At 53.3% G+C, this 19,066-nt stretch overlaps 2 protein-coding genes across 8 annotated transcripts in view; one reads left to right on the top strand and one right to left on the bottom strand.

Annotated features, from left to right (window-relative positions):
* The window catches only part of Wars1 (tryptophanyl-tRNA synthetase 1), a 37,521-nt gene extending 37,243 nt beyond the window's left edge, over positions 1 to 278 (bottom strand). For 2 of the 4 annotated variants that reach the window (XM_087195597.1, XM_021244355.2), the window contains exon 1: positions 154 to 183. The gene's annotated coding sequence lies outside the window, so the exon portion shown is untranslated. Of the gene's footprint in view, positions 1 to 153 lie in introns of all 4 variants that reach the window. The other 2 variants (XM_087195596.1, XM_087195598.1) reach the window with 2 other exon arrangements.
* Positions 279 to 318: 40 nt separating this feature from the next.
* Wdr25 (WD repeat domain 25) overlaps positions 319 to 19,066 on the top strand; it is a 140,106-nt gene continuing 121,358 nt past the window's right edge. For 3 of the 4 annotated variants that reach the window (XM_087195594.1, XM_087195591.1, XM_087195592.1), the window contains exons 1-2: positions 319 to 400; positions 5,224 to 5,955. In XM_087195594.1, the coding sequence (XP_087051720.1) occupies positions 5,266 to 5,955 (690 nt within the window). In that variant the 5' untranslated portion in view covers positions 319 to 400; positions 5,224 to 5,265. The remainder of the gene's footprint in view (positions 401 to 5,223; positions 5,956 to 19,066) is intronic. The other variant, XM_021248193.2, reaches the window with a different exon arrangement.

Here is a 19,066-nt window from a genome sequence, read left to right on the forward strand (position 1 = left end):
GAGCCGGGCGCAGGGCAGCCTCCTCACCGACCGCGGGGCCCAAGCACCGCCCTTCGGTGGTGGAGGGCGGCGGGGAAGGGCGCTCCGGACGCCGGCGTGCACAGACCCCGGGTCCCCGCGCGCTGCCTCAGTGTCCCTCCCGGCCTCACTTACCCGGCCCTGCCGGGCCAGTCGGCGCCGCCTGCTCTGCTACGGGTCGCCTCCAGGGCGTCCTTGGAAACGCTGTCCGGCCGGAACAACTTCCGGTCGTAGCACTCCGTCATTGGCTGTTCGCTCAGGGGCGGGGCTGAGCCCGTCGCCGATTGGCTGGCAGTCCCCGCGTCGCGGCGGAACGCGACTGGGCGGTGGGGTTCGGCCCCGTCCGGCTCCGGGAGTTTACCGAGCGCTTCCGGTGCGTGTGGTGAGCGGCGGGCCCCGGGCGGGAGGGAGACGGACCGGGCAGCGCCCGAGCGCTCTCTGGACTCGAGTCCTCACCGCCGATCGCCTCCTCCCCTTTCCCTTTCGTTCCTCCGAGAGCGCCGTGCTCTGTAACACCCTTCTCGCTTACTGTTGACAGCGCGCTAACTCCTATTCATCCTTCAAAACCCATCGCTGGTGTATCTTGCTTGTACCTTTCATCAGCCTGTGGCCTTTGGAGCAGGATGCCTGCTTTAATTTCCGCCCACATCTGACCCAGCGTAGGGCTTGACACAGAGTAGGTGATCAGGATATGTTTGTCAAATGTGAACATCCCATTCCTTTTTTATCCCCTGGCCCTCCACCCACCAGATTTAAGTCCCCAAATCTTTCTATATCTTTTTCTTTTGGTTCCCACCTGGGTTTCTCCCTTTGGTTTATTTATCTTTTCTTTCGAGACAAGGTCTCGCTCTGTAGGTCAGGCTGGCCACGAAGCCCTGCGATCCTCCTGCCTCAGCCTCCCAAGCACTGGGATCACCAGTGTGCAGCTCCACTCCCGCTTTCTTTCTTGGTTCAATCGCTGTCCTTTTGGCGTGAAAAAATTTTCTTTCTTTCATCTTAGGAAACAGAACGCACTAAGCCCATCCTAAGTTACTGCTGTCCGGGTCAGAACTTCTCCAGTTCTGTGTTTTCCTCTTTCACCCCTGGGCTGGTTCAGTCTCCAGCCCCTCCTCCCTCCCCTGGGCACTGCCCAGATGTCTTCTCTCTGGGCCCTGCCTGCCTCAGCCTCCCTACTGAACTATACCTCCAGGCCCAGCCGGTGTGGGGGCCTCCCCTTCGCTTTTCTCCTTTTGCTTCCCTCCGCCTGAGGCCCGTGCTTCCCCAGGGCTTGTGAGGTGGGCCCAGGGCATCAGCTTCTTGCTCCTTGCATGTTCCTTAAACCTACTGTGAGTGCAGTGTTTGTTGAGTGAGTAACAAAATGTATGGGGAGCCGAGTATGTCAGAAACCCTGCTGCCCTCTCTCTCAGGCCCGGGCTCTGGCCCTTGTTAGGGAATGGAGCTAACGGGCCACACAGCCTGTGTCTCCACTCAGGCCATGGGTCGTGGGGTAGTGTGAACCCTCTGTCCTGCCTGTGTGGAAACACCGGGGGATGGGTCCCTTTGGCAGAAAGGAGCAGGACTCAGCCGAGTGGGGATCAGCAAGGTCAGGTCATGGGCGCTGTAGCTCCATCAATTTGTGAGGAGCCTGTGTGCTGCTGTGGCTCCTTGTGAGACTGGCTGGCTATAGAGGTTTTTTCTTTTTAATTTTTTTTCCTGTACTAGGGATCGAACTCAGGACCTTGCCTGTGCTTGTGTGGCAGGCACGGTGTCACTGAGCTACATCCCCAGCCCTCTTTTTAATATTTTTTTGGACATAGGGTCTCATTACGTAGCCCAGGCTGGCCTCAAACTCCCAGGGATCTTCCTGTCTCAGCCTCCCCAGTGCTTGGATGACAGGCATGCACTCCCTTGCTGGGCTTCAATTTTAATTTTATTAGTACACGTTTGAGGTGTGTCATGATCACATTCCTTGAGGGTTTTTGGTCCCTGTGATAGAGGACGTATGATCTGTGGCCCTCCTAATAATACAAGAGCAATATTATAACTCAACCTGCTAGATGTCCGACATGCCGAGTTCATGTTTTCTAAAATCCAAGAATGAATTCTAGGAACAACAGAGGTTAAGAGTAGCAAATATTTGTTGAGAGAAAGATAGCTTCTGCCTAAGAGAGACAGAAGGGGGCCTGGAAAGTGGGTCACCCACAGACCCCGCCTTTTAAGGGAGTTTTGTGGAGCAAAACCACGAGGCCAGGTGGGTTCTTTTAATAAGATTGAAAGTATGTTGCTTAGGTAGTATTGATCCAATGGGAAATCACGAGGCGGGTATGAAGCGGGACAAAACTAGGGTCACCCAATAAGATTACAAGTACTGTTGCTTAGGTGACATTGATTAATGGGGAAGCAGTGGGGAAGCAAGTCAGGCAGCAAGCGTGCATGGAAGAATGGGGTTTCTGGGTCAGGGACCTTTCCCGGAAGGGATGGGTGAGGTCGTGGTCCCTGCCCAGGAGACTGAGGCCTGTTTGGAGTATCAGCCGCTGCTGCTCATCCCTAGGAGGAGGGACTGTGTGGGCGCAGTCAGCTTTCTTTGTCTCGGAGCCTGGCCTTCAATGACCAACCAACCGCCAGCCACAGTTGCGATGTGTTCTAGTCTTCCGCACGGACAGCCTCTCTGCCTAGAATATTTTAACTAACGTAGCTGTCCGTAATACACGCACGGAACACATCTTTATCCTTTTTATCCCCTTACCCTCCCTTCTGTCCCCCTTCCTTTGTCTCTTGCCCTCTTCCCATTTGCAAAAGATCCGTCTCGCTGCTTCCTTATCTATCCAGAAATTTTATTTAGACACTGGCTTTGGCTGTGTGCGCTGTTCCTTGCGTGGATTAGACTGCGAGGGAGTGAAGCATCCTTGCAGGAGGCTGAGGACAGATGCTGTCCCGGGGTGACCCGGAGCCCAGCTCTCTGGGGCTCCCTTGGGTTTAAGACTGGTCCTGCCTGGGCTCACCCAACTGCTCCATTGCGCCCTCTGCTGGCCAGATGCGCCCTGCATCCTTGTGTGGTCCTTTCAAATACTATTCAACTCTAGACCAAGCTCTTCTTCCTCGGAACTGGTTGCTAACCCCGACCCACTGCAGTTTCCAGCCCTCACCTGATGCATGTTGGCGAGTGTGTGTTCCATCTCATTATTGCTAAGGAACAGCGCCGCAGGCTCCCTTTAGACATTCATCGTTCTGGGCCTCTGCATCTGGCAGACATGCTAGGGAGGGAGATCTAAAGTACAGGCGTTGGAGCGGAACGGAATGGGTTTGAAGTTGTGGTCACACTGCCCAAACTGACCTTCCGTGGGCATCTTCACGTCCCATGACTGTCCACATGTTGTGTCTCCTCATCCTTATCCTCTTCCTTCCTTTTGGTGCTGGAGATTGAACCCAGGCCTTGGGCCTGTCAGGCAGGTGCTGTACCACTAAGCTACATCCTCAGCCCTTTAAAAATTTTTATTTTAAGCCAGGCATAGGGGAACTCACCTGTAATCCCAGCACTTGGGAGGCTGAGGCAGGAGGATTGCCATGCGTTCAAGGCCAGCCTGGGCTATATAGTGAGACCCTGCCTCAAAACCCCAAAAAAACCCACCTTTTATCTTTTAATTTTAATTTAAATTTTTGTTGTACTGGGGATTGAACTCACAACCTTGTGCTTTCGAGGCATGAACTAAATCCCTGGCCCCCAAATTTTTATTTTTATTATTTTTATTTTGGGGGTTTTTTTGGTACCAGGGATCAAACTCGGACCTTGTGCTTGGGAGGCACGCGGTGGAACCACTGAGCTAAATCCCCAGCCCCCCCAATTTTTATTTTAATAAGCCTGGTGTGAGGCAGGCTTGGTGGCACATGGCTGTGTTCCTAGCACTTGGGAGGCTGAGACAGGAGAATTGCTGCAAGTTCAAGGCCAGCCTACATAGTGAGTTAACCTGGTCTCCAAAAAAAAAAAAAACAAACCCCGCCTGCCTTGAAAGCACAGGGACCAGACTTTGATCCCTGGTTCCAAAAAAAAAAAAAAAGAAAATTTTATTTTGAGACAGGATCTTGCTGATTTGTTTGGCTAATTTGCAATCCTACCGTTTTGTTTTTTTTGGGTACTGGGGATTGAACTCAAGTCCTTGTGCTTGCACAGCAGGTGGTGAAACCACTGAGCTAAATCCCCGGCCCCCTGTTTTATTTTCTTGAGTAGCTGGGATTACAGGAGTGTACTACCATGCCTGGCTAGCTAGAACATCTTCTATGTTTTTTAATAAGAATTTTCATTTTCTTCATGTAGGCCTTACATTTTTTTTGGTACTGGGGATCGAACTCGGGTCCTTGCGCTTGTGCAGCAGGTGGTGAAACCACTGAGCTAAATCCCCGGCCCAAATGACCACGGCCTTGCATATTTTTTGAAGATTTGTTTTCAGGTGTTCTATAATCATTTTTAAAATTACATCATCTAATTATGTCTGGTGTACAGGAAAGTATTTAAAAATTATTTAATTTTTAAAGATATGTAATGTTTAAATCGGGGTAAACATAGCTGTCTCCTCAAACATTTATTTTTTTTTTATGTTCAAAACACTTAAAATTCTTTCTTTTAGCTTTTTGAAAAAAGGTCCTCTCTCTACCTGGTAGTACTGGGGAGTACTGGGGATTGAATCCAGAGCCTTCGCACTGAGCTACATCCCCAGCCCATTTTATTTTATTTTATTTTTGTTTCTTGAGATAGGGTCTTGCTATGGAGCCCAGGCTGGCCTTATACTTGCTGTGACCTTCCTGCCTCAGCCTCCTGAGTGCAGGGATTGCAGGCATGTGCACCATGCTGGGCATAAACTCATTTGTTTATTTAGCAGCTGGCTAAAGTGCTAAATTGGGCAACTCCCAGAGTGCTGGAATTAGAGGCATGAGGCACTGCACCTAGCAAAAAGCCCTTCGTCTTTTTGTGTTTATGTTTTGAAGTGTTGGATTTTGGATGATTTTTCTCTTTTTTCTTTTCTTTTTTTTTTTTCTTTCTTTCTTTCTTTTTGCAGTATTGGTGATTAGGCACAGGGGCACTTTACCACCGAGCTATTTTGAGGCCACGTGTCATTAAGTTGCCCCGCCTGGCCTTGGATAGCGATCCACCCGCCTCAGCCTCGGTGCTGGGGTTACAGTGTGCACCCGCCCGCCCCGCACACTTTCTGACTCGGTTTTGCTCGGTCTCAGGTAGCCAGCCCGCCTGGAGGACGGCAGGACGCCGGGCGCCGCATGGCCTCGCTGGTGGCTTACGACGATTCCGACTCCGAGGCCGAGGAGGCCGGCCGAGGTGGGAGCGCTGCCGGGCGGGCGGCGGGTGCTTCCGGGCTGGCCGGGCCGGGGGTCCCCGACGCCTCTCCCAAGGGGGCGCAGGGCGCGGGGGCCGGGCAGTGCCGCCTCCCGCGGGCTCGGCTGTGGGCCCGGGAGCCCGGCTGCGGCCCCAGCGCGCGGCTGCGGTGGCCCGGGGAGGAGCCGGCCGGGCCCGCGCCCCCGTGGGCCCGCTGCGCCCCAGCCGTCCCGGCAGCCGCGCGCCGGAAGCAGCCCCGACCCCTCGGGCTCCCCATGCCGCCCCCGGGGACCCAGGCCCGGGCCGCAGCTGCCTGCGGAAGCCGAGGCCCGCAGAGTCCGGGCGCCGAGGGCCGCCTGGTCCCCTACATCCCGAAGAGGCTGAGGCAGCAGCCGGCCGACCCCGAGCCCGCGGGGGCCTCCGCTCCCAGCGCCCCGGCCCCGCTCTGCCTGGCCCCCGGCGTGTCCGAGGCCATCCGGCCGCACCTGAGCAGCCCGCGCCGAGAGACCCGCGTGCCCAGGACCGTGCGCAGCCACCTGTGGGGCCACAAGGGCCCTGTCCACGGGATCCAGTGGTGCCCGGTGCTGGCCAGCAGCCAGCTGCTCCTGTCTGCGTCCACGGACAAGACCTTCAAGGTAGGGGCCCGGCCGCAGGCGGTGCCTGCTGGGAGCACCTGACACCACAGGGTTCCCCTGCCCCATCCCTGTCCTGGTGCTGGCTCGTCCAGGTCACCAGCGCGTTAAGTAAATGGTGGTACAGCCAGGGGACAAAATCTTACTTCACACTCGCGTTATTGTTACTGCTTTTGGTTTCTGAGACAGGCAGTTCAGGCTGGCCTTGAACCTGTGGGACCCTCTTGCCTTAGCCTCCCAAGTGCTGGGCTCACGGGTGTGCAGCACCACACCTGGCAATGATGCCGTTATTTTATCGGATCAGCCCGTAGTTGGTGGCGCTGCCTCCCTGATGCACTGTTAGTAGTTCCTAGCTTCACACTCATGTCATGCTGCCGTACGCACGCAGCTGTATACATTTTCATTCCCCTTCTGTGCCTGATATTTCTTTAGGGTCCCCAGGGGCTGAAGGGCTGGGGCTTGGCTCCGGACCCTGGGGCAGTGTCCTGTGTACTGGGGCCCCACCTGCACGCTGGTTAATCCCAGCTCTTCCGGAGGCAGGAGGGCCGCAGGTTCAAGGCCAGCCTGGGCCACTTCCCAAGACCTGGGCTCAGTCTAATACAAAGCAGCTTTTGCACTTGCCTGTGGCAGGAGGGTTCCATCTCCAGTACAGGCAAAAGAATATTAGAAAAAGGGAAGAAAGTCTCATCCTGCCACGCGGTCACCTGCCCGAGTGTTCTTTCCAGTCTTTTGATCATGCAGTAGTTCTTCCTGCACTGCCTTCAAGGCCGAGGGGAACTCAGCATGCAGGTTTTGATAATCTGTCTTTGGAAAAAGGGTAGGAGGGCTGTTCTATTGAAGTCGACACCTGTGGAATCTGACATTTGTTTTCAAGAAATGCAGTGTGAAGGCAGGTGCAGTGGCGCATGCCTGTGATCCCAGCACTCTGGGAGGCTGAGGCAGGAGGATGGCAAGTTTGAGCCCAACCTGGGCAACTTAGGGAGACCCTGTCTCAAAATAAACACTTAACAAAGGAAAGGCAGTGAGTGCAGCGTTCTGTTTCCCTGTGGTTTGTGACACTGGCTAGCAAAATCAATAAAAGGGCGGTGTGAACAGCTCAGCTCTGTAGAACAGAGAAACCAGCTGGGAGGCAGATACCAGTGTTCGTAGAGCGGCTCCTGGACCTGGCTTCGCACTGGCAGCCCGTGTCCCCCATCAAAGCCTCGAGGCCTATGTGCTGTGCACACCAGGATGGTCCCCGGAGAGCTCGGCCTCCCTCCCCCACTCTGGGGCTTTGATCTGCCAGTGAAAGGAGCCCTTTCTGGGGAGAGGGGGCCCAGGCCCAGCACTGCCTGGAGCCGAGCCGAGCCCAGGCTGTGGCATCACTGTTGGGCGCCCGGTGGCTCTCTGACCCTCCGGGCTGCTGTGGTCCCCACTCACCACTCGGGTCTCTGGTCCTGGGCATCTCGGACGCTGGACTCTGATGGCTGCCCAGGAGCCCACCCTGCAGTGCAGCTTTTTCTTCTTTTAATTCCACTTTTCTTAGTCCACGTCTGCAGCACATGATGGTCACACTCCTCGTGGGGAGTCGGTGCACGTACTTAACGCATCTGGGTTCTTCTCTCGTCCCCTTCCCCCCTTTTCTCCTCCCTTCATCTCTTGGTCCCCTTCTCTTTTGCAAAACTCTATCTCCCTGTTTCCAATTATCCATTTTTTTTTCTTTTTTCTTTTTTGGTTTTCTGAGGCAAGGTCTTTCTTTGCAGTGCAGGCTGGCCCTGAACTCACTATGTAGAACAGGCTGGACTTAAACTCACAGTAGTCCTCCTGCCTCAGCCTCTGGAATGCTGGGATGACAGGTGTGCGCCACCACACCCAGCTCCGATTATCTAATTTTTTATTATACTCTTTATTTTAGGTTTTGGGTCTCTCATATAAGGAAACCATGTGCTATTTAAGCTTGTCGGTGTGATTTGTTTCATTGAACATTCTGGTCTTAAGGTGTACCCATTTTCTTACAAATGACTCAAGCTTATCCCTTTTTTGGCACAATAGTACTCCATTGTGTATAATTCCCACATTTTCTTTATCTGTTCATCTGTTTATATTTATTTATTTATTTTTGGTACCAGGGATCGAACTCAGGACCTTGCACTTGTGAGGCAGGCGCTGGAACCACTGAGCTACATCCCTGGCCCTGTGGATGCTTTTTTGAGACAGGGTCTAGCTCTGTAGTTCAGGCTGTCCTCAAATTGAAGGTGACCCTCCTGCCTCAGCCTCCAGTGTACAGACATACAGTCTTTGTGAAGCAGAGATAATTACGCACACCTTGCTTGGTTTTTGTGAACAAATGGACGTGGGTTCCCCGGGACGCTGCCAGGCGCGTGGCTGGCACCCGGTGTCTGCCCCCTTCCCACCTCCAAGTCGGGCCTCCTTGCCACGGAAGTAGCTGCTAGACTCTGCCTTTCCCGAGTAGGGGAACCATGCCAGGCCCATTTTCTATCCTCCGTAGCACCTGGCACAAAATTTTGTACACGTTAAGTGATCGCTAAAGAACTAAAAAGGCCTCTGGGTTTTGTTGCCAGGCTGTGGGAAGGGATTGTTTGCCTGCACGGCTCCCTCGCGCCGCTGGAGGGCACTGTCGGCCTTCGCATCGGCGGCCCCCTGAGCTTCTAGAACACAGAAGCCCGATTAGGGTAACGCTAACTGGGGGATGATTTCTCTTATGACCAGGCGAAAACCAACACAAAGCGCCTGATTAATCTTCAGAACACGGAGTGCCAGTTCCTCCTCTTCTGAAGACTAGCCTTGGAATTCATAAATTTCAGTTGGGCACATTGCAGTGGAAAGATATTTATTTTAATATGTTCTAAATGTTCTGTGAGCTGTAAGATATGCTTATATTAGTTTTGAAAAATTTACAGCCTGAGCAATTAAGTAAAATAAAACAATGACTCATAATTCCGCCCCACTACTCCTCCCTGGCCCAGCCCCTTTTGCACGCACTTTTCCTTCCCAGTGAACTCGCCCGGCTTTGCACGTTTGCACACCACACGCAGAGGCAGCGATGCCCCCCCCCCCCCCCCCCCGTTGGCCCTGCCCGGGCCCTGTGCCAGGTCCGGAGGGGACGCCCGAGGGGACAGCCGACCATAGGGCCAACTGCGCCTCTGACACAGGCAGCGTTATTCAACCCAACAAAACGCTTTGCTTTATGGAATGATTTGCTCTAGAGGTGGTTTTTCAATAACAAGTTTCCTGAAAGTACTTTATTTGTTTTGATTTTGTGAGACAGGGTCTCGCTACGTAGTTCATCCTGGCCTTGAACTCACTATGAAGCCCAGGCTGGCCTTGAACTCGCAATGATCCTCCTGCCTCAGCCTCCCGAGTGCTGGGATCACAGGTGTGCGCCATCACACGTGGCTCCCTTAAAGTATTTATAAAAACCTTTTCAGTTTTGATCGGAAATGTAATAGATGCCTACTGTAAAAACCTTTGAAGATGAAGAAAAATGAAGAATAGAGGAGAAAACAGGTATTGTGGTAAATCCCCACCCCGTCTTCCCGAAGGCCCCCGGGGCTTCCCACGCTTCTGCAGCGCACTGCGCATGCGGTCGGGCCCCATACTGTCTGCCACCCCTGCAGTTGTTGAGGGAATTTTCCCATCTTGGTAAAGCCTCTCAGGCCTAGGGCTGCAGCTGTGTGGCTGAACACTTGCCCAACATGTGCAAGGCTGTGGGTTCTATTCCTAGCCCCGGAAAGACAAAACAAACACAAAAATCAAGCAAGGAAACAAACAAACAAAAGCTTCCCCAAACATTGTTGCCAGTCATTTACTGCTTTCGTTGTCGGAGTGGTCGGTACTGTAGCGAACATGGCTAGACGTGAACGCTGCCGGTTTCGCTGCCCTCGTGGGATGACGAGGGCCGCGGATCACAACCCGGCCAGCGGAGCCGCGTCGGGCGGACTCCCCACGGCGGCTGGGCAGCCCACATGGCCTCTCGGACGCCCTGGGCCCCACGGCTCTGCCAGGGCCGACGCAGCAAGGGCTGAAGAATCGCGTTCCCATTCCGCTGTGCTGGTATCGACGGGTCAGAACCTGGGAGAGAAGGCGGATCACCGGGAGCCACCGGCTGCAGAGGCCGGGCTGTTCTCACTGCCGTTGTACGGACTGGGAAGTTGAGGCACGGAGAGGCTAAGGGCCTTGTAAGCCATGTGGCTGTCGGACTGCGGAGCTCCCACCCCTCCCAGCTCCCTCTTGTCAAGCCAGGCAGGAGAAGCCTGGTCCTCCGGGCTGGCCAGGCCTCGGGGCGCCGTGATTTCCGAGGTGGTTGGGACTTGTATTTTGATTTATGACAGGATCGCGCTGGTTTGTCATTGTTAGTGCATTTGATTGTGTCAGGGAGTCTGGGGTGGGCTTTGTGGAGACATTTCACATGCGGAGACACGGATTTACGGACCCGAGTGTCACAGCGAGGCTCGGTTCGGCTTGGAAAGAATAATTCTTGATGGATTTTACTAAATGAGATGGAGAAATGGTGTGGTGCGTGGAGTGAGGAGACGCCCGGGCATTCCGAGCAGAGGCAGAGCCACTGGGCGGCTTCGGTACTGGGATGAATGATTAGCAGCACATGGAGGGTGACGAGGTGACGCCAGGGAGAGTGGGCAGTGCGCGTGCGCGTCAGTGCAGGGAGGCGTGCGGAGATCTCTGGTTCCGCCTTCCTGGACGAGGCCCGGAGAGCGAGACCCTGGCCCCAGGGCGCCCCGCTCTGCACCCCACTCCTGCCCATCAGAGGCCTCGCCTCGCGGGGGGGCAAAGCTTTTCCGACGCTGCCCTTCCGTGGCACCCTCCGCACACCCTTCCGGCTTCGGCTTCCGGAGCGGACCCCAGGCTGGGGTGCAGGGGGCGCCCCGACGCCAGCGAGGGGACGGAGGCACCGGGGTGTAGGCCTGTCCTGGCGAGCGTGGCGGCCCATCCAATCTCATCCCGAGTTATTAAGGGAAGAATGGAGCAATTTGGAAAAATGCTTTTAATGTAATTGAAGAATGCAGATTGCAAAATTGGCACATTTAGAAATTGAGACAGTCTAGCAAATTATTTCGTGTTGCTTTTAAAACTTGGACGTGGAAGACTCTTAAAGGAGCCCGCCTGATACCCAGCGATGGCGACCTCCTTTTTCTTCTGAAAAAATGAGTTGTTTTAGATTTAATTTGTTTTTATCATAAAAGTGGTAAAATTTTAGGAAAAAAATGCAAGACAATGGCAGAAGAGAAACGATGACTCGTAGATCCTCCACTCGAGCATAATGACCAGGCGCGTTTTGCACATCGCATTTCCTGGCAGACCAGCTCAGTGGCACCAAGGCTGCCTCGTGAGCACAAGGTCCTGAGTTTGATCCTCGGTACTAGGAAAAAAAAAAAAGTCTGAGGGCCATTTGCGCCTAAATTGCCCGTATTTTTCTTTGAAAAGAAGAGCAGTGAGTTAGCCCTTTGTCCTCCCGCAGGCTCCAGGCTCTGATGTCCTTTGTCCTGTGTCCCATGTGGGGCGTGAGCAGGCCCGGGGGAGCTTGTGCTCCTCCGCCTCCCTCCCCAAGCTTCCTAACGCCAGCACCCAGAGCTGCGGTGCAGCCCGACACGCAGGAGGACCGGATGGGCTTTTTTATTTTGTCACTGTCAGTCCTTGTTTGCAATGTGTAATGATTACATTTCTCGTGGGGAGTTGGTACATGCACAGAACACATCTTAATTCTTTTTATATCCCCCTTTCCCCCCTCTTATTCCCCCCACCTTGGTCCCCTTCCCATTTGCAAAAGATTTATCTCCCTGTTTCCTGTTGCCTGTCTTTAATTTTTTCTTTGTTTATATTTTGGGTTTGTCACATAAGAGAAATCACACCACATTTAAGCCTGCCTGTCTGATTTATTTCACTTAACAATGTGGTCTCAAGGTGCATCTATTTTTCTAGAAATGACTGAAGTTTATCCTTCTTTATGGCAGAGTAATATTCCATTGTGTTTAAATACCAGAATTTCTTTATCCATTCATCAATTGGTGGACATAGCTTTGGAAACTAGAACCAAAGGGGCTAGTTGCCCTGCTGTGCCGCCCCCCCCCCCCCCGTGCCTTCTCTGGCTGTGTCTCCCCAGAGGAATGTCTGCACAGCAGGGCGCCCAGCTTCTCAGGGGAGATCTTTATTCCGGGCCATCAGTTACCTGGAAGCTCTGGAGATCCCCGGATTGAGTTGCAGGTTTCTTACCTTTTCTCTTATTTTGTCTCTTTCTGCCTTTCTGGTTTATTCTTCTGTGAGATTTTCTCTCACCTTATATTTCAATCCTGTTTTATTTTGATTTTATACTTTTGATGTCATACTTACATTTTAAAATAAAATTTATACTCAGCTGTATTCAGAATGTGTTGTTCTGTCACATTCGCACATCCGGAGAGCTGTTACTTACATCCTGGACGTTTCTTTCTGGAAATGTGGCGAAGCCTTCTCCAGTTGTTTACCGGGGGCCTTCCTCAGCCGCCTGGCCCTTCGGAAGTTTCCTGCATTTGCTGAAGCGCTGCGGTCTCTTCCGCCTCTGTGTCTGTGCCGCATGTGAGATTTGCTGCCAGGCGCCTGTTCCGACCTGGGAGGGAGGCCCTTGTGAGCTGACTGTGCACACAAGCGTGTGTGTGTGCGTGTGTGTGTGTACACGCAGGGCGCTCTTCTGCAGTGTCTCGCCCTGGGGTCAGCAGGCCCTGACTGAGCTCACCGCCGTCCCCAGGTGTGACTGTCTCAGCCTGGCCACTTCTGGAGGGGACCCTGCTGTGCCCCGGGGGGCTTCGGCCGAGCTGGGGTGGACCTGGGGTTTGGGTGGTCGGCGCCCCCTGCCTCCCGCTGCCCAGCCTGGCTTCTCCCCGATGCCTCCGCCACATCTTTCTGTCCCAGTGCGGAGATCACGGCACTGGTCCGCTGGCCACGCGGAGCCGCGTGGGTGGCACGCCCCGGCAGGTGTCCCTAATCGCTGGCCAGTTTAGTGGCGCCTCGTCGCGGGGCCGGCGGAGCTCATTCACAGTGCACTCTCGGGCCCTACTTGGCACCTTGCCGTGCGCAGTGAGTGTCAGCCCGGTTCCCATCACTGATCTGCCGCAGTCTCTGCCTTCTTCTGTACCAGCGATTTACATACTAACAATATTGACCCTTTGTCGAATTTCACCTCTCCCCGTTCGTTGACTTTGCACTTTCATATTTCATGATTTAAGTTTTTTTTTTGTACCGGGGATCGAACCCAGGATCCTGCACTTTTGAGGCAAGCGCTGTGCCACTGAGTTACATCCCAGGCCCCATGATTAATTTTTTGAGCAGGGAAACCTCACTTCTTTTGCAGTCCAGTCTTCAGCTCTCCCATTGCAGAGGTCCTGCAGTGTTAGAGCCGGGTGTGCCGCCCCTGCCCCGAGATCTGATAAATAGTCACCTATGTTTGGTCTTCATCTGGCAGTGATTAGCTTGATCCAGTTTCAGCTCTCGTCACTGGGTCCTAGGCAGGCGGGTGCCACGGTGATGAATGTGTTCGGGTGCCAGGATGGATCGGCATATTAGGGGAAGGCGCTGGCCCCCCTGCGTCCCCCACTGTCCTGCTCCGATGCTGCCTCCTAATGATGGAGAATGACCTTCTTGCCACCCGGTGTGTTCCGCAGGGCATGGGCACACCGTGGCTAACCAAACCTTTCCTTGAGAAAGAAACGTTGTTTTTGACCATAAAAGAAATACACGTAATTCTGTGGGAAAAAAAGAGGTATAAAGAAGAGAAAAGATGCCTGTCCTCTCTGTAACCCAGAGCCAATGACTGCAGACTTTTGGGTGCATTTCCGTCTGGTCTTAAAAACAAAATCAATTCAGCACAGTTCAGCGGCTACCATACATCTGGCCCTGGGTCCCCTGCCCCGCTGCGCCAGCCGTTTTTAATGCTGAGATTTATCGGAGAGGTTTTCAGTGTGGTCTGCAACTCCCTGGGGGTCCTCAAGACCCTTTCAGAGGGTCAAAACTATTTTCATAATAGCACCCAGAAGTTATTTGCCTTTTTCTCGTTCATTCTCTCCTGAGTGTGGATGCTTTTCCAGAGGCTACGGCACGCGTGCTGTTGCAGTAGATTAAACACAGAAGCAACTAGGAGACCTCAGCTGTCTGTGTTAAGCCCGACAGGGGCGAGAGCTGCACAAATGTAAACAGTGTCTTCTCTCTTAATTTTTTTATCTTGGAAAATCTAGTTATTTTGATAGGAAATATGTTATTTATGTTAACATGCAGTGGATTTATCATTAATTTGCACAAGTTGAATATTTTTAGATGTTGTCAGTTTGCATTCTGGATGTATTCCACATCCACAGCTGGGATGCACACAGCCCCTGGGGGCCTCTGTCATCTGACAAGTTGGGGGACCCCTGCTCTATGCCTGGAACCCCACTTTTGGGGTACGTAACTAACAGATTGGTAAAAACAGCATTGCATCCCGGCTCCGGGGTCAGGGGAGCAGTTTCACCCCGGCTGTGTCTGTGGCCCTTCTGCTTGGTTGGATCTCCAGACTACATGAGAAAAACAGGATGGGGAGCTCTGCACCTCCCTTTGTCCTGTGCCCCTTCCTCTGCCCCTCCTCGAATGATTTAGCAGCATCACAGATGGTGGAAAAATCCCCCCCAGCATACACTCAAATCAGAATCACCAGCACGGTTTCCGGTCTGCAGCCCGCCCCCCACTTAACACCCCCAGCCCTGCCCCCCGGCACCCCCAGCTGCCTTTGCCTGTCCAGGGCTGTCAATTTTCCCCGGCTCCATGATGCTCTATCGAGTTGATTAACTGTAATTTACTTAGCCGCCCTTGGACACTTAGGTGGTTTCTAATTTTTGCTATTATAGATAATGCTGAAGTGGTTATCTTCATGCATGAAAACCTTTTCTGTGGGATTATTTCTTTCGGATTGATTCCCAGAAGTGGGACTGCAGGGTCAAAGGGTTGTACATTTTCCTGGGCCCAGATATGTCTCCCGTCAGATTGCTTTCCAAAAAGATTATACCAATTTGCACTGCTACGGTAAAGCCCGTGTAATAACCAACTATTTTGCTTAACTATCATGCCTAGAATTTTCCCTTGGAGCCTGGAGGGGGCAAAGGCCCTCATCTGAGTGAGCTCGATCTATAATTATTTAGACTAACACCAAAATTGCTTTCAGAACATTTTTAACCTGCTGGGTTTAGAATTCTAATTCAGATACATGCTAGTATTAAAAGTTTCCCAAGTAGCAATTTCTCTCTCCCACCTCGCAGTGTGTTTATAGAGCCCCGACAACTGTAGGGAAACTAGAGAGCTTTTATAAACACAAGTGGTCTCTCTTCGAACTGGTTGAAGTGTTATTTTGAAAGGGACAAAAACACAAATTAAAACACATTTTCCTTGTAACCTTTGGTTAGGAAAGTTGTTTGTTTTCATCTGGCTTCTTTGTCTGTTCTTTTGCTCTCTTCCCCAAACCTGCTGGTAGCTTGGAGCCCTGCCAGGGCGCGGGTGGGGGCGGGCCGGGGTTCTGGATTCGCACTCCGAACCGGACCGCTCGAGCAGGGGACCCGGCCAGGGGCTGGGGAGGAGCTGGCGGATCGGGCCCTGAGTGCAGGCTCTGTGCCTGCTGAGAGGCCAGTGTGGTGGCCGTGTGCTCCTCTGGGAGCACCTGAGCCTGGCGCCCGTGCAGCGCCTAGCGCGGCACCACGCCCACTCCCGAGTCGGGCCTCCCTTCCTGGGTTCTCCAGGCTTCAGCGTCTTCTCCATGAAATAATTACCTCTGGGGGCTGTGCGGATCAGGCGGGTTAGATGTGTGAAGCCACTCTGTAAACTATAAAGCCCTAACAAATGGAAGGAATTATCAGGGGCCCCGAGCCAGGCTCACTGTAATTGCCTCCTAAGCCGCATTCCTGAGCACTCACGGCCACGATCCAATTTGCCCCAGTTGCCTGGACCTGAGGCCAGTGTAATCCGTGTGCCCTGCGGCTCCAGCAGCCAGTGCGCCCGGCTGCTCCAGGCTGGCTTCTCATTTTCCAGTTCAGCAGCTTGGTGGCTCAGCTGAGCCTCGGGAAGCCCCACTGGCCTGGCTCTGCACGCCCTGCCGTGCGGCCCAGGAGCTCCTCAGGCCTTGCTCTAGGATTTTATTGTCCCCATCAGTAAACCAGGAACAGTGGCGGGATCCCTCTCTGCCTCTTGTGGATTAAGCAAGGGCCCCGCGGAAGACTCCGAGGCGAGTCCGGGCCTATTGTGGGGACTCCCTAGAGCTAGCTGGCTGGCCCTGCTGCAGAAGCACCCATGTGCCCATTTCCCAGATGGGAAAACTGAGGACCAGAGAGGGGCAGAGAGCTGGCATTTGAGCCTAGCCCTTCTTGCCTCTGCCTTCCGGGGCTGTCTGCCTGCCCCGCCACAGGGTGGTCAGGTGACCGTGGCAGGGCCTTATTGAACTCATCTGTGACCTGGACAAGCTGCCTGGCGGGGCCTTGTTTTGGCCCTGATTGTTTCTCCAGTTCCCGAAGCAGAGCGGCACCTGGTAGGTGCTTCAGAGGCCCCTGGGAATGAACAGGCAGACCCTGCTCAGCCTTTGCGCCTCCCCTGGGCCCCTGGGGACCTCGGGTGGTCTCAGCCACACTCCCCGTCCCGTCCCTCACTTCCAGCCCACGCAGGAAGAGTCCCAAGGGCGGCCATTGGTGGGGAAGCGTGGCCGGGATTGTGCATGGGCCTTGGAAAGCGCTAGGCACTCAAGACGGAGGTCACGGTTTCCCGTGTGTGAAAACGTTTGCATTTACGCTCTCAGGTAATGGTCTTGGGCTGGTGCTCGCAGCTCCTGTTTATTTATTACTTATTTATAAATCATAAATCCAGAAAGGATCTGAGGAAGCTTACAATAAAAGATATGAACACAGTAGAGCTGTTGAAACAAAACAAGCCATTAAAAGGTGCCCTGAAAGGCAAAGGAAGTAAATCAAGTTCGGAGCCGACCCCTGTTGCCAGCTGCTGCCCCCGCTCTCTCTGTGTGCGCTGGGCCAAGGGCCGCGGGTCGCCCGGGGCTGAGTGCCCAAGAGACGCCAGCATGAGTGGCTCCTGGGGCCGTGGCTGGCCTGGCAGTGGCCGTGACCGTGTTGGATGCTGTCTTGGCTGTCCTGTGAGGATGGGCAACCTAGGAAGGTGGGCTTCTCTGGGACTCAGCCTCCGGAGGGCGAGACGCAGCCAGGTTTCCGTCCCTGGCCGGACTGCCTGGGCTGCTTTTCTTGCTTCTATGCCTCGGTTTCTTTCCTGCCAAATGGCTATAAGAATACTTAGCTCAAAGAACTGTGGTGACAATAAATGTAGCGTTTGGCCAGGGAACTAGCCCTTGGATGGAGCCTTTGCTATTAATCTATCTGTGTGAGCTGTGATTCCCTGGTGAATGTTGTACCCGGTACAGGGCTCGAGCCCTTCACTCAGGCCTCGAGTTCGTGAGGCTGCAGGAAGGGGTCTCCCTGAACCCCCTCAGCTCCATCTGCATCACCCTCGCTGGATGTGGCCTGTTGATTATTGCTTAAAAACACATATGGAGTTCGAAGCAAAGGGAACATACTTTTTAATTATTTTCCTACTTGTCTCCAGCAATGCTGTTGTCAAGGAAACCAAAACCTTTGAAAAGCTTTTCAGCTTCCCGGTCAGAAGAGGATACTTGTACTGCGTTTATATTGTCTGTGGGAATGGACCTGTCGTTCTGTGACAGAATCTGTTTCTTTTAGAAGGGTTTACTTCCTTCACTTCTCACAAATAGAATCTTTCTGACCTTTTCATAGAAGCTGAAAGTTTTTTTTTTCTTTTTTCTTTTACTGGTATTTTCTCTTTTCAAAGAATTGCCTGCATACTTGACTCATAGTATTCCATTCACTCGGGATCTGTTATGGAACTTGGTCCCGGGATGGGAGTGGGGTACGGAGATGATTGTGGGTTTGCAGCCTTGGAAGGAGGCAGCAGCAGGTGGAGAGGTCAGCCCAGTGGCGGAAGGGCCTGGGGACTGCTGAGAAGGCTGGGCGTGAAGAGCAGCCCTCAGCAGGGGCTGCAGCAGGGAGAGGCCCAGAGACTGGGACCAGGTCTTTGCCAGCTGCGGGCTGCTGGAGGAGCTGGGGGCTGGGCGCACAGGTCAGAAGCCAGGCGGCCCGGAGACTCCCAGAGGTGCAGTCCCAGGATCTTCAAAACACACATCCTGCCCCTGCCCAGCACGCAGCCTTGCTCCCTGAGGTGTGTGGCCACATTGCTCCTGCCCCAGCTTCGGCGGGAAGGGACACTGCTAACACGTTTGGAGTTTAATAATTCACTTTGGCAGCAGGAGTGAGGCTTCACTATGTCACCTCAGCCAGCACTGCAGGAAAACTTGATGATGGTTAAGCCCTGTCAAGGGCATTGGTTTTATATGAGAAAGATAAATCACTGTTAGAAAAATGAGAGCCGTATTTTCAAACCACCCTTCTTATTTTTCTTGTAAAACTTTAAAAAAAGTTTCAGGTTTATAGAAATGCTATAAAAATAATACAGAGAGTTCTTCTATACCCTTTGCCCAACTTCTCCCATGTTGCCACCTTACACAATCCTGGTGCATTTGCAAAACATCAGTAGAACTCTGTTAACTGCACCATGTATTTTATGTGGATTTCACCAGTTCTTCTGCTAATGCCCTGTTTTCCGGTCCCGTTCAGGGAACAGGGGTGCAGTGCAAGGGCTCGTGTTATGTAACACATGATTCATTGGGGGATGTTGGGAGGAAGGACTGGGGTGTGCCCTGCCCCTTACTCTGAGTTCTCTGTGTTAACCAACCCCACTCTGGCCCCTAGCTGCATCCTGGTTCGGGGGACAAGAGCGGGGTGCCAGCCAGCCTCAGACTGGACACCTTTGGGTTTTCAGGAGCTGTCTTCCTGTGAAGTCCTGAGCAGGACCATGGGTCCGCATATTCACGAGGCTGAAAGAGAGAGAGAGAGCTCGCTGACAACATGCCCACAGGCCCTGAGCTGTGGCTGCTCACTGATAACAGCTTCCGCATGCCTTTTCCTTTTCTTCTTTTTCACCTTTTCCTTCTGGGTCGACCCCAGTCAGCCTCTTGGGCTACTGTGGAGAGTTTGCT

Source organism: Heterocephalus glaber, unplaced genomic scaffold, assembly GCF_053883595.1.
Source record: "Heterocephalus glaber isolate CG9 unplaced genomic scaffold, H.glaber_assembly_v1.0 deba00001608, whole genome shotgun sequence".
Classification (NCBI taxonomy): domain Eukaryota; kingdom Metazoa; phylum Chordata; class Mammalia; order Rodentia; family Bathyergidae; genus Heterocephalus; species Heterocephalus glaber.